General features: G+C 36.8%; 1 protein-coding gene across 4 annotated transcripts in view; it reads right to left on the bottom strand.

The window, feature by feature from the left end:
• Positions 1-13,891, bottom strand: part of DPYD (dihydropyrimidine dehydrogenase) — a 371,706-nt gene that overhangs the window by 197,685 nt on the left and 160,130 nt on the right. For all 4 annotated transcript variants that reach the window (XR_012652042.1, XM_075038929.1, XM_075038930.1 and 1 more), the window contains exons 9-10: positions 5,130-5,237; positions 1,236-1,405 (exon numbers count right to left, since the gene is read on the bottom strand). Coding sequence is in view for 3 of the 4 variants with exons in the window: in XM_075038929.1 (XP_074895030.1) it covers positions 1,236-1,405; positions 5,130-5,237 (278 nt within the window). In the remaining variant the exon portion in view is untranslated. The remainder of the gene's footprint in view (positions 1-1,235; positions 1,406-5,129; positions 5,238-13,891) is intronic.

The raw sequence follows: 13,891 nt of genomic DNA, 5'->3' as shown, positions 1-13,891 counted from the left end.
AATCCATAGTTAAGATCTTCTGAATCTCTCCTGTGGTAAACCTGCTGAAGTCAAACAGCATTTTGTCTTAGCAAAATCTTCAGGATTTGATTGTCTATGTTTACATGACAACTTTTTTGAATATGTAATATCTAACCTGACATCATTCTAGCATGGCCATTACTAGCTGAAGCTACTTTTATTTTACTTTTTTTCAAGGCCACTGCATGATGGGATGAGTACAAACACTGAAAACTTTTAGGAATTTACTCAGGCTGCTAACAAAGATTTTGGTTCAGAGTGACAGCTGATTCTTGATTAGTAAGAATCTGAATAGCACATGAGTCTGTCTGTTCAATGGCTTCGGTAATCTCATTGTGTCTAGATTCTTAAATGAAGTGCAACAGAAGTAAATTATTCATCAAGAGACCCTCTATTACTTTTTTTGCACTTCTATTCCCCTTCTACAAGATCTCCAAGATGCCCACCTTCTTGAAAGAGATGACCAAACTACCATAAATCTCATTATAAAGATGCATTACATGTCCTGATATCCTCAACTACACAAAAGTGTGAAGTATGTATGAAATAAATGATAATGGAAAAAGACCACCAAAATAAGGAGATCTAAACTGAAAAAAATCTCCTGTAGTATAAATATACTGAGGAAGCAGAGTCAGTTTCAAAATGTGCAGATGTCCTGATAAATGCCAAAGTGCAAAGCCAAACTAAAAATCAAACTCAACACTGAAATCTGTGATAAATGACATTGCTTTATTGCCATTGGCAGTGATTCAAAGCCAAAATCACTGTAAGTAATTTTCTTACAAGATTTTATAGGCTCCCAAGGCAATGTCAAGATCACTGAGATTCATTAGACAGCAGCCAGAAGGTATCATTCTAGGATCTAACCATGACCTGAAGAGTCACCTACAATACTCAAATGGCTGTTTGATCTCTGGGGTGCTTCCAAGATTAAAAATTTTACTGTATTTTCTAATTTACAAGAAATTCTACCCCCTGTATGCAAAAGCACCTCCCTGACGTTACAGGAAACGGGTACAACAGAGGAAAATTATTTATACAGAGACTATATAAAGTGGGCCTCAGATCGTCAATAAACATTTATACATTTTAAGAGCATTTTATAAACAAAACCTTTAGTAGATGTCTTCCAAGTACCTAGAACACACTTTCAGGCCCTGTAGAAATAACAACCAATATTCCTTCTCATAAATGCTGTTATTTAGTTTTACCTCTTCTGGGACAGCCCTGATATTAGTGAATCCCTTCCTGAAGACCACAAACACGCGACGAGCTCCACAGCGTAAAGCAGATGTTGCACAGTCAAAAGCAGTGTCTCCTGCCCCAAGTACAATCACAGTTCCATGTATTGATGGCAATGGAGAGTGACAGGCACACATCCCTGAAAGATGAAAGGAAAACCCCATTTTCAAGTAGAGAAACCATTTCTGCATGACAGCTCAAAAGGTACTTGTACTCAAAGCAGTGTAAAATTGCATCTTACAGTTTCCAAGCATGGAGTGTCACTATCAAATTATTCTGCTTCACTGAAAGACAGTTTTATTTCCATTTTTAAGATATGCTCATATACATAATTTCATAGTCAGTACTCTAAGCAGCTGCACCTTTCTATCTGGAAAGAATTCAAATGACAACACGTTTGTAGGATTGTGGGTCCTGTCAGGTTGAAATTAGTAATGTGATACATTTTTATTCAAAAAGTAAGTTTCTCTCCTATCATATTCATTATCCTCCCAGTTAAAAAAAATAACACCTTTTAACAGATTATAAAGAATAATACTTGGTATTTTTCAAAAGATGACCAGTTGTTGATAGTTTTGTGTAATAGTTTCTCAAAGTTAGTCCCCTCAGTCAATTTTCTACAAGGCACTGACACTGTTCTGGCAATGACACAGTTCTGAGAGGCTATTCTCTACAGCAGCTGAACATGAGGCAGAAAGAATATTGTTATTACAGTAATTCCTAGATCTTCCACTGGGAGAAAATGTTTAATCTACAGTGGCTTTCTACACACAATTTGCAAAAAGTTAATGGAGAGAATGACAACATTATGTGTTCATCATCTACAGCTTGTATTTGATTATTTGATTATACAAGAAATACTTAAGTAAAACTGAACTGTGTGTGTTGCTTGCATGAGACTGCACTTTATCACAAGTTTAAATACAACTGTTGATTATGCAAATTATTGCAATTTAAAAAATAATGCCATAAACAATATAAAACTATATTCTCAATGAGCTTGTGATAATTTCATTCAGGAGGTGCTAAGCTGGCCATTTAATTATTGCACTGTAACTCGAGTATCCTGCTATAGTAGCAGCAGATTTTCACATGCAATTGTGAAGAAACACAGGTATTGTTCAAGTAAACAATGCTTTCAATTTAGACATATAAACAGAGTGAGAAACAACATCCTAATACACATATTCTCTCTCCATTTCTAAAATGCTTAATGTATGGCAAATGCTATCATTTTCCCCCCATATGGCACTGCATTTACTATTTACTTAATAGGCTTCTTATTCTAAAATTTTCTCTAAACTTTTCTCATTTATTTTTAATGAACTTAATCCTTCACAAAAATTGTACATTGAGCAGTGGAAAAAGCACAAGCGCAGCAGGGGAATGGCAGCTCAGAGTGCCATTACAGGACTTGTCTAGAATGGATCAGACACAGCAGCTCACTTTGCTCTTGGTGACAAGGCCACTCCCAAGGTAAATTCACATTTATGTATTTGCAAGGAGAACCCCTTTTGGAGGAAAGTATATTAACAAGTGGTATTCAGAACTTAGTAAGCAGGCAGAATATCTATTTTACTGTGAATAAGTCTATTATGTCTATTATTTAGAGAAATGTCATTGTAAAAAAAAAAAAGGATAGAGCTGGATATAGGACACATATATTTTATTTTAAAATTCCATGCTTTAGAGAGCCAGAGGTAGCTACAGCTGCAGACAGACACTAGGAAATTAAGTAAAAGAGACCATGTTAATTAACAGACAACAACAAAGAGCTACTACTACTGTCAGTCAGAAAAGGTTAGTTCTTCAAAGTTCATCCTTTTTTTCATTGTAGACTGTTATGGTTTCAGCTGGGATAGAGTTAATTTTCTTCTTAGTAGCTGGTATAGTGTTATGTTTTGGATTTAGTATGAGAATAATGTTGATAGCAACAACTGAAAACATCAGTGTGTTAAGTAGTGTTTAGACTAAGTCAAGGATTTTTCAGCTTCTCACTCCCAGCCAGCAAGAAGGCTGGAGGGGCACAAGAAGCTGGGAGGGGACATAGCCAGGACAGCTGACCCAAACTGGCCAGTGGGGTATTCCATACCATGTGACATCATGCCCAGTATATAAACTGGGGGGAGTTTGCCAGGAGGGGCCGATCGCTGCTCAGGAACTACTGGGCATCGGTCAGTGAGAGGCAAGCAATTGCATTGTGCATCACTTGTTTTGTATATTCCAATCCTTTTATTATTATTGTCATATTATTATTATTATTACTATCATTGTTATTATTTTCTTCCTTTCTGTCCCATTAAACTGTCTTTATCCTAACCCACAAATTTTACTTTTTTGCAATTCTTTCCCCCATCTCACTGGGTGGGGCAAGTGAGCAAGCAGCTGTGTGGTGCTTAGCTACTGGCTGGGGTTAAACCACGACATAGACTTAATATAAAAAAATATCATTGCATATCCTGGCAAATCGAGAATGCTACTTTGCAACATTCTAAAAGATGCAGATCACAATATATAGGATCCTCATGTCGGCAGGTGACATACAGTACATGACTATTACTTGTCCACACAGAATTCTGTAAAGTATTTTTAGTCAAATTATTACAAGAGGGCATTCTTTTGCAGGATTTATTTTTCCTTTTTTAATCCACAAATGTTTTGCAATTCAGAGTCTCAATCTGTTTCCTTTTTAAACATCTATTTCTTAAAAAGAAAACCAAACAAACCCCAGCCTTTTCTCCCAACCCATTTGAGGTCACTATGAGCTTAAGAAAACAGACAGAAATAAGCACTTGATCAAAATAGCAGAGAGATGGGACTAATGGGATGCAGAATTTCCCTTCCTAAGTATTTTGCATAAACTTTACTTTTATACGCAGAATGATTTGCTGCAGAAGATATATTCTTCAACACATTGTTTATGGGAAGTCTACTAAATACGGGGGCAACCCTGTATGACACTAAAAGAAATTTCTGAATGCTCAGAAGAAAATCAGTTTGTAGATAAAAAAGGTATATGTGTGGTTAAATATGTGGTCCTATGTACAAGACCTCATATTGCGCTAAGTATATGCCCAGAAAACTGTACATGGAATTTCTTTTTTATCAACACATTGGGGAATCTAGACCATGAGGGAACATGGCGTAGAAATCTCGAGCTCCATCTCATACATCCATCTGGGGCTTATGACTTCACATTCAGGACCACTGAAAGCAGCTATACTCCTTGGGGAGCAAACACAGCCATCTGTACTCAAAAAAAAGATGTAAAAGCATAAAACTAGACTGCATTTGGTGCCTATGAACTGAGTGCTGTCTTACTAACTCCTGGCATACTACTGTTGTTCTGAGTCTTAGACTGTAAGTTGTTTGGGTAAGGAATTAGTGCTCCCTTAAATGTGTCTGTAAAACATGCAGCACATGGCTTGGGATCAAGTAAAATCATTTATCAACAATATACAAAGCAGCTGCTTATATGGGTTGGCAACACCTTCTTTAATATCAGATTTTTTCAGACCATCTTATATATACTATTTATATCAAGTTACTTTATATAAATGAGAAGCTTATGACATCTTTTGAATATAATTCAAAATAACAAATATAACTTATTAGGGGTAATGATTTCCCATGTACTTATATTTTTATATATGACTATTTGCTTTACAGTCTCTAGGACTGACTTTCCTGACCACACTCCTGAGGTTGCAACTCACCAAGAGAAAACCCTGCCCCAGACCTATTCACTGGGAGGTGCTTCATAATTGGATGTGCTGCTGTGTAACCAGCTGTCCATTTTGATATATCAGTAACTGCTAATGACATACTGAACATGATTACAACAAAAACATAATATCACACACCTGGCTTACTTGCCATTGCTACCAAAGGTAGGAAGTCTTTAGATGTGTAGAATCCTTGATCCATTCTCAGTCCTTGGAATATACTGTCTCTGTTTGGTTCTGGCAAACCTAAAACAGATATTTTAAGCCATATCAGAACTACAAGGGAAATTTCAATGACCAATACATATTTGACATTACATACACATTCTCAAAAACCTCCTCAGTACAAGCACTTTTACAAACCCTTAGATGTCTCTAAAAGAACATCACAGATGACTGTAGTTTCATGTTTGTAGTCTGTAGCTTACATAACTCATGATCTTTTAATAGTACTGGCACTTGAAAATAAGGTTGCTGGATAACCTGTGTATTCATATAACTCATACCAAAACAAACGCAAAGGAAAGGATTAGAGAGAACAGGATATACAGGGTGCAAAAGCAGGGAAGCTACTGGGGAAGAGAAGACTCTTGTAAGCTTTTCTTGTATCGCTCTACCTGCATGCGCATGTAACTTACTGCTGTGAAATGGTTTTGTTCCCTTTGTTCTGAGGCATTCTTCAATATAGCTAGTCTGCAGATAATACAAATGAGGCAATAATAAACAGCTTAACCGATGAGGAAAGGAGGACAAATGGCAATGCTGTAGATCTGTCTTATCTGTGAGTATCTGTATGCCATCATTTTTTGCCATTCTTGATTGTTTTCTCAAAACCCCAAAGTCCTTATTGGCTGACATTTATTTAAAGTTACTAATAGCACACACTTTTACAGAAGCTGTAGGATACAGACAGGGGTACACCTCACAACTAATAATAGCAACAAATACCTTTCAATTAAAAGAAAGCAGCAAAATGCATCTTCCAATTATCAAAGAATATCTTCTTGTTGCTGTGTGAACATTTGGACAGCACAAAAAACCAGTAATTGACACAGAAGTTAAAACAGTTTTTTCATGCAAATGCAATGATCTATCAGGGTATTTTCAACAGGACCTTGACTTTCATATTTACATCTAAAAGCCATAATATTATCAAAGTATGCTAATTAATAATTATATACTGAAATGGAGTAAACATCAACAATTTTTCTAAGAAAACACACTAGAACCAAGGAGTCCTCAGAGCAAGCAGGCAGAATTGGAGCATGAAAAGCAATCTGTGTTCCCTCCATTCTCAGGCATGGATGGCAGCAGACTAATGTTTCTTCTTTTTGAGACATACTGGTCTGGAAAACCCCAATAACATCATGTTAGCGTCAACAATAAAGCAGCATTGCACACTGAGGAGTGCTGTACCAAGTAGGGAAGGTTTAGGGCCTTTTTATATTACTGAAGCAGCAAAAATCTGTCTCATTATATCGTAAGACCAGGACTCAGTCGTGAGAAAGCTTAGGATTTTTTCATGAGTCACCTGACATGAGGGAAGTTTCTTAAAACTCTAGATCCCTGAATGAAGTTACTATAATACAAAATGGAAAAAAAGTGTATTTTTAGTTTTAACAGGTTCAGGGAATAAAATGAAAACACGCTCTCAGTGAATTCAAAAGGCTTACAAGACAAAAAGCAAATAAAAAAGTCCTGAAATTTTTGCATTTCAAAAATCTCATGTTATTGAGCACTTTGTTGATCTCTTTTTATAAAAAAAATCATGACTAAGTTGCTGAACACCTGACTTTCAAAACACCACTGATCTATAATTGGATATTGAGAAAAATAAGGTTAGAAAATACTAGCATGTACTGAACTTCAAGACCTTTGAATGCTGTACTTCCTGGGTAGACTGGACTATCAGCTAATGAAGAATGAATAATGGGTATCTTAAGAGGCTACCAGAAATACTTAGTGCTATTGAAAATACAACATGTAAAATGCATTAAAGAAATTATTTTTAAAACCGCATAGTTTTTCCTCTATGTATATATTGCAAAATCATCTATGGCAAGAAGAGTACCTCAGAAAAAGCTCTCAGTGACTGCCTACAGGCGGAGGACAGAGTAATGCGACTACTTTTATTGAGGTGTCCATAAACCAGCTCAGAGGCCTCAGTTTACTCTTGGGAGAAACACTCTTGTCTTTAGTGAGATGTGCAGTCTGCATTAAAGATAATTTCCTTCCTACCTAACATCTATCCCAGTTCAAAAACAAGGAGAAACCCTTACAAATAGTTTTTCCATGTATTTTTGCCACTTTTATCATCTCCTAATGAAAATTATTTCATCTCTAACAGCATCAGTAATTTCGCTCCCATAGGCTGAAGAAAGAGTAGAATGAGGCAATGTTCATGGTTCATGCTCATCACTAGTTCAGTGTCACTGACATCAAAGGAGTTGGATTAAGAATGCATTGGATTCAATGATGTTTAGCCTAGCTGATATGACCAAAAAAAAAACCTAACAGGTAGTCAGTATATGTGGCATTTTTTGCTATTTATTTTACTATTTTCATTTTGCTGAAAAGTCAATGAAAACCAATTTTGCAATATTTACATTTGAAGGAAATGCAGGGGATTTTTCTCTTATACCTATAAACACCTGGCACAGTTTCAAGCTTTTTGCTAGCATCTGCTGGAAGTTGTACTGGATTCTGATGTATCTCCTTTTGCTGTTTAGTATTTGCCTTTATTATGATTGCATTTAATTTTGTTAAAATAGAGAGATAGAGTACTTCTTAAAGCCACTAGGTAGCTAAGACAGAGGCAGGCAGAGGCAGACAAACAGAGGAAGAGATCAAGAACTAATAAGATCCACTTTAGAGACAAACCATTTCATAATAAATGGCCACCCCACAGAAGTATGCTTTACAGACAGATCAAATATTGATAAATAGCCAAGAGCCTCTCAGGAGAGAGAACATTTGATGAAAAAACAGCTGTAGAGGAAAAATGTAGTTTCAAGCAAATGCTTTTAGTGGAGAAATAAAATTTAAAAAACTCCAGTCATCTATGAAAGACACAATTTAGGTCAAAATAATGAACCAAGAGAAATACCCTTTGAAGATAAATCAGAGAGATCCTTTAGCAAAAGGAGTTTCACACACTAGTACAAAATAGCCAGGAGCTGCCCAAGAAAAAAAGCTTAGAAAAACATGAGGTCTTTCCCCTACGTTTTAGGCTGGAACCAATGGTAGTCAGTTCTCTGCTCTCCAAATCTACCTGCAAGCCATTTAAAAGGCTTTTTTATTTATTACTTGGTATTTCTCGTCCTGAAAGAATCTTTCACAATTCTAGGTCTCCTGTCTTTAAATAACCTATATCAAAATCTAGTGATAACAATTATTTCTTTCACCTGCACTGAAGAACAACTCTTCTGAAAGACAACCAAGAGGAGACAGCCTAGAAAGACAATTCCACTGGCATTGTTCAGATGGACTCTGCACACCCATACACAAGCAGAGCGCTATGCCCAGCCCCTCGCCTTCTGCAGCCAAAGCCCTGGACTTCCTGAAGCCTCAGTCCCTTTACCTGCTGATGCCAGGGAACAAGCTTCTGAAGCAACTGATATACAAACCACACAATGAAGCCTCATGGGCTGTGGAAAACAACATTTACTGAGAACACAGAAAGTAGAAACATTATGAAAATAAGAGCTTGCATGACAGATCTAGGTCAGCTTTGCAAAAAGGTAATCTAGACAGTCGCAGTCTGGGTCAGGTACAGCGTAGAAAGCAATTAATCTCTATTCCTGACCCTCTGGTTTGCTAGGCCCTGCGCGTTTTATCTCCAGATGCTCCAGCTGTTTCTCAATAAGCATCACTCTCTTAGTATGAAGCCCTCTTTCCTTCTTGCCTTGATTTGATCCTCACAACCCCATCTCTAGTGGGCTATACCTCAACATCAGTGTCTTTCCCATGTCTGACATACCTTCCAAAGTCATTAGCCACTATAACAGTGGCTTTGGAAAACACAGATTTTATCCTCCCTTTTTCATATCCTTTATATATACATATCAAAATACACATGTGCATATATATATTAGAAGAAACAACTGCTTCCTATCAAGATCCTGTACTCTTTGTTGTCACAATACTGATGCATGTCAATTTTCTTAACTCGCGGTGTTAACTCCATTGTCTCCATTTAAAGAGATAGAATTTAGATCCTCTCACAATTCTCTAGTCCAGATGAAATATTAATCACTAAATGATTAGAGGCAATTTGTCAGATATACAAGGCAATATAGAAGAGTGATGCATACACAATGTAAGGTACTGGCATGCAAAGCAATGCACCTAGTCCACTTGGTTGCTGCACCAAATAAATCAAGGCACGTCAACACATCAATCGGCTAAGCCTGAAAAGGAAATAAATACTGCTACTATTACTGTAACTATTAGCCTGGTCTGGAAAGGAAAACTAAAGCGGGAGTAGAGGCACAGCATCTCTCTCTCCCTCTTTTTTTGATCAAATCCTCTCTCCCCAGAAACAGGAATGCCTTCTGAACTTGAACTCATTGTTTAGATTACTTAAATCTGACATGCTTGGGCAGATTTGCAGTTTCAAATGAACTTATCAGTCAGTATTAATAACTGACATACAAAATAAGCCTTCGTCCTTGGTAAGGGTCAAATGAAGTTTTCACTGGCACCTGACTGAAAACAAATCTCCAGAAAAAAAAAAATGGAGCTGAAGTTGAAGTGGAAGTATACAGTAGCCTACAGGGACAAAACTTACTAGAGAATTGTGAGGTTTTCTGTTTTCCCTCACATCAACCGCTGAAAAGTCTGGTTTGCTTCATTTTTAAATGTAATAATACCACATTCTGGAAAAACTTAAGCTGAACCAGGTAAACAAATGAACAACTAGCACCTTTCAAGCAATATTCCCTCTCTTTGCATTCTTAGCTGTTGCTATCCTGACAGAAGAGAGTTTTCAAGATGAGAATTGGCTGAATTGTTTTTACCAGCTCCTTACTTTCAGGTAAAAATGTAAATTCAGGCTGGTGAATGCAACCTGTGTTTGAATATACCAAGAACTATTTTTTTAAAAGCCAAGACACTCTATTTTGACATTTTTTATAATGAATCCTTCAACTTCGTTTCAAAATGATATTACATTTATAAACTTATCCAAACTGAACTCAAAAGAAAACAAAGAAAATTGGATTCACTGGCCAATGACATCCAATTTTCTACCTCTTAAAACTGGCAAACCAAAACCAACATGAAACCCCATTCACCTTTATTTTTTTTAAATGTTCTTTTGTCATATAAATATGGACCATTAGGTAGAAATTTAGAGGGTAGGGAGGTCTTTCCACCTTTTGCCATATCCATGAAAACCTGTTCATGTTTCAAAGTTAAACAAGATTTTGAAAAATCACATCTATAGAGAAAACTCTTGTTCTGCCCTTCCCAGCCTCCATGACAGGGATTTGCTGAGGAAGGGGGGGCCAGGAGATCCTAGGACCAGGTAGAAAGCCTTGAACTGTGAGAATCTACTGAGAATGAGAAGAAAAATGCATGAATCTCATAAGATACCAGATGTGGGCAGAAGAAACTTATTATTAGCTGTGTATCTGCTCTGGTGGCAATGCAAATCTCCTGAAATAATACCTGAGAGGCTAAGCCCAGACAACCTGAGACCCAGCCTGCTAATCAGCATAAGAAACTTGAACATAGCCCAGTAATGAGGCAGCATAGGTTCTGCACCAGCAATACCTCACCTTTGGCCAGCTTGAGGAATAGGAATAACAAGTTGTGCCCACTCATGTGCCCTGCGCAAAGGAGCCATGGAAGGCTGATGGACAGAGACTGATACGAATTTTAGAGAGGAGTTGACATGCTCTGGTAAGTTATTTTTGTTAACAATATTTGTTTATATGGGGGGGGGGGTATTTTCTTAAAAAGATGTGCTAAAGTACATACACAGCTAAGAAAATTACTCTCTAAAGGTGAATTTCTAAAGCCACCATTTCCCTTCTGAAAGGGGCCTTTCGAATTAACAGAGAAGTATCCATACTGTCCCTTCTCCCTGCCCTTTTATGCACCGAGTGTTCCAACTTGCTCCTTGTGTTACCGTATAAAAATATTTCAGATGTAACACTTCTGATAGCATTTCACACTTGCCCAGAGAGTTGCAGCTACAGGTACCATATGGTCAGAGTGACTACAAAGGTGCATGGCAGAGAAGAAAGAACATATTGTAAATTCCAAGCGCATAAGCATCCTTTAATATTTCTGCATGTTCTGTTCTTCTTCAACAAGTCTAGTTTGTGGTCTGGGGAAATGGAGATCAAAATCTATGTATTTAAAGCAGTTTTATGTCACACAATCCATGAATTGTATAAATTGGACCATGAGTTTTAAGTACATTAAAGTATTTGCTTGAAATGTAACATTGAAACAGTAAATTCTTATAGCTGTCAAATGTACAGTTTTCCCTAGACATGAAAGAATCTATTTGTATGCAGTGGCATATGTTCTACCTATTTGTTTATAAGAAGTTACATTCATTCGTATCAATATTGGTAACATTGCTGTCCATGGATCAATATTACATCACAATTTAGATATGAACTATACTAAAGTGCATTACCCAAATATGGTACCTAAGCTGTGCCACATAGCTGATTATATTAAACACACCATTACGATTCGTGCTATGACATTCATCAGAAATGGAACAGAAAGTCAATGGTATCTAAAGAGTTACTCTCTCTACATTTTTAAAGGTTTGCTTCTGAAAGACTAAATGCCCAGTAAAGTTGCAAATGCTCTGCAGGTGCTCAGCTTCTCCCAAGGCCAGTCCATTAGTGATTAACACATTAGTAAATACTTTTGAGGCTTGTATTTTTAAAGGATCTCTCTCATTTTGCTGGAGATTTTTTTTTATGGTGGCAGCTTTGTTACTTCCTGTTGTGAGGTTCAATGGAGTATGTTTTCTAGGTGGTTGATTTTTTTTTTGTTTGCTATGTATGTCGATGGAGATAAGTGTTTTAATTACTTTTTTAATGTCTATGCTTTTGTATTTTCTTCCTCTCTCCATTTATTTCCTGCTGTTGAGATTACTGCCTCATCTCCACAGCAGGTGGCTCTTTCAAATTTGTTTTCTTTGTAAGCCTGGTAGATTTATTTTGTAATATAACTGCTCCTTTTTACTGTTTTTTATTAATGATTTCTCTACATTGGAATAGGTACACTTGCAAGGTTTGTAGGAGTAATTCCCTAATGATGGCTAAAGGCCTCATTCATAGAAAAAGAGAAGTAAAGGTAAAAAGTAAAAGAACTACAAGGCACTTGGGTTAGCCTTTTCTTATCCTGAAGTTAGAATGAACACTGTATACAGCATATGTGAAAGAACATCCTTCACATTTAACAACAAGAGCCATACACAATTGCTGCAGTACATTCTAAGTTGAACAGCTATGTCCATACCATAATGCCTTTTAAAAACAGCTGAATGGGTAGCTGAATCTGGAAGTAATGCAGTCTATAGGTCTCACACCTTACTTTGTTGCTAAATTAGACACAGAGAAGGATCTGAGCTCTTGCAAATGGTATTGAAGTTAACAGGAATGAAGTAGTCAGATCAGCCAGAACTAGATTTGTTCTTATAATCCAATTTCTCTTTGAAGCCAATTGTCCAATCCCACTTTAGATGTAGCCAAAATTTCACAAGATCTAGGCATCAGAAACTGCAGATGGGAATCACAGGCAGAGTTTAGAATCAATTCACGTGAGTGATGGAAATTAGGAATATGACCATGCAATCAGTGTTTTATGTCTGAGCTTGGATTACAAAACACTGCAGCCCTGTGGTCTGCTCTCACAACATCTAGTGATCCCATGATCAGATTAGATTGGCATCTAATGTCAACTAAAATGTCCAAAGGTGAACCATAACTCATTAGCCCCATCAAATATAGAGTCCACCCCTAATTTGGTTATATCATAATCAGTCCAGCTTTTCTCAGGGCTTTAGCCTACACTCTGCAGCCTAGCTCCGGTCTTAATTGCTCTTCTTAATTTTATTATGGTCAACATATGGGACCTGCACTTCAAATACTATTGGGATAACACTCAAGTATGACTAAGGTAATGTGTTTTAGTGAAAATCATCAGTGTTTCAAGATGATTAAACAAAGATATGGAGAAATTATGTGGCGATTTTGCACTTCTCAATATCTGGTATTCAATTAAGCACCATAATGATTTTCAACTCCCAATTTGACTTGAGCACATATCCTCTAAAAGCTCTTTCTTAAAACGCATACCTCAGAACTGAAGCAAACAGTATCACTAAGTGTTTTTAAAACATAATTATTTAAAGGACACACTGGAAGTGATACTAGGTTGGACAAAGATATACAGCTTTGTAAATTAAGGAACAGATGGTAATTCTAGCCTTTCTTCTCAAGTTGGAAACTGATACTTAATGTTGCCCATATTTGAAGTGATAGTTAAATTGAGGATGCTAGGAGGTTAGATGGTAGTTCTGGTGAAATGACTTGCTAAAACGTGAAGATTACTATGAAGTAAACCTCATCATAGAGAAGGATGAATGCAGAAGTCTGCTTACCTTCCCTCTGGTTCTGTTCTGCCTGGTATTATTTATTGCAGGACTTAAAGTACTGAAACAGTTTGCTATGAATCTTGATTTGTAGAACATAAGAGTTTTGTAAATTGTAATACAGAGCAACTGAAGAAACATCTGCTGTAAAAAACAAAGTGGAATATTGCTGCAAACCTTTCTTATGTCATCTTGGACACATTTTTTATACTGGCAACAAATCTGAAAAGGTCACTAGCAAAAATGCATTTAGTAGTCTCAGTCAAATCCATCT

This window comes from Buteo buteo, chromosome 10, assembly GCF_964188355.1.
Source record: "Buteo buteo chromosome 10, bButBut1.hap1.1, whole genome shotgun sequence".
In the NCBI taxonomy this organism is placed as follows: domain Eukaryota; kingdom Metazoa; phylum Chordata; class Aves; order Accipitriformes; family Accipitridae; genus Buteo; species Buteo buteo.
This window is presented reverse-complemented; position numbering and strand designations above follow the sequence as displayed.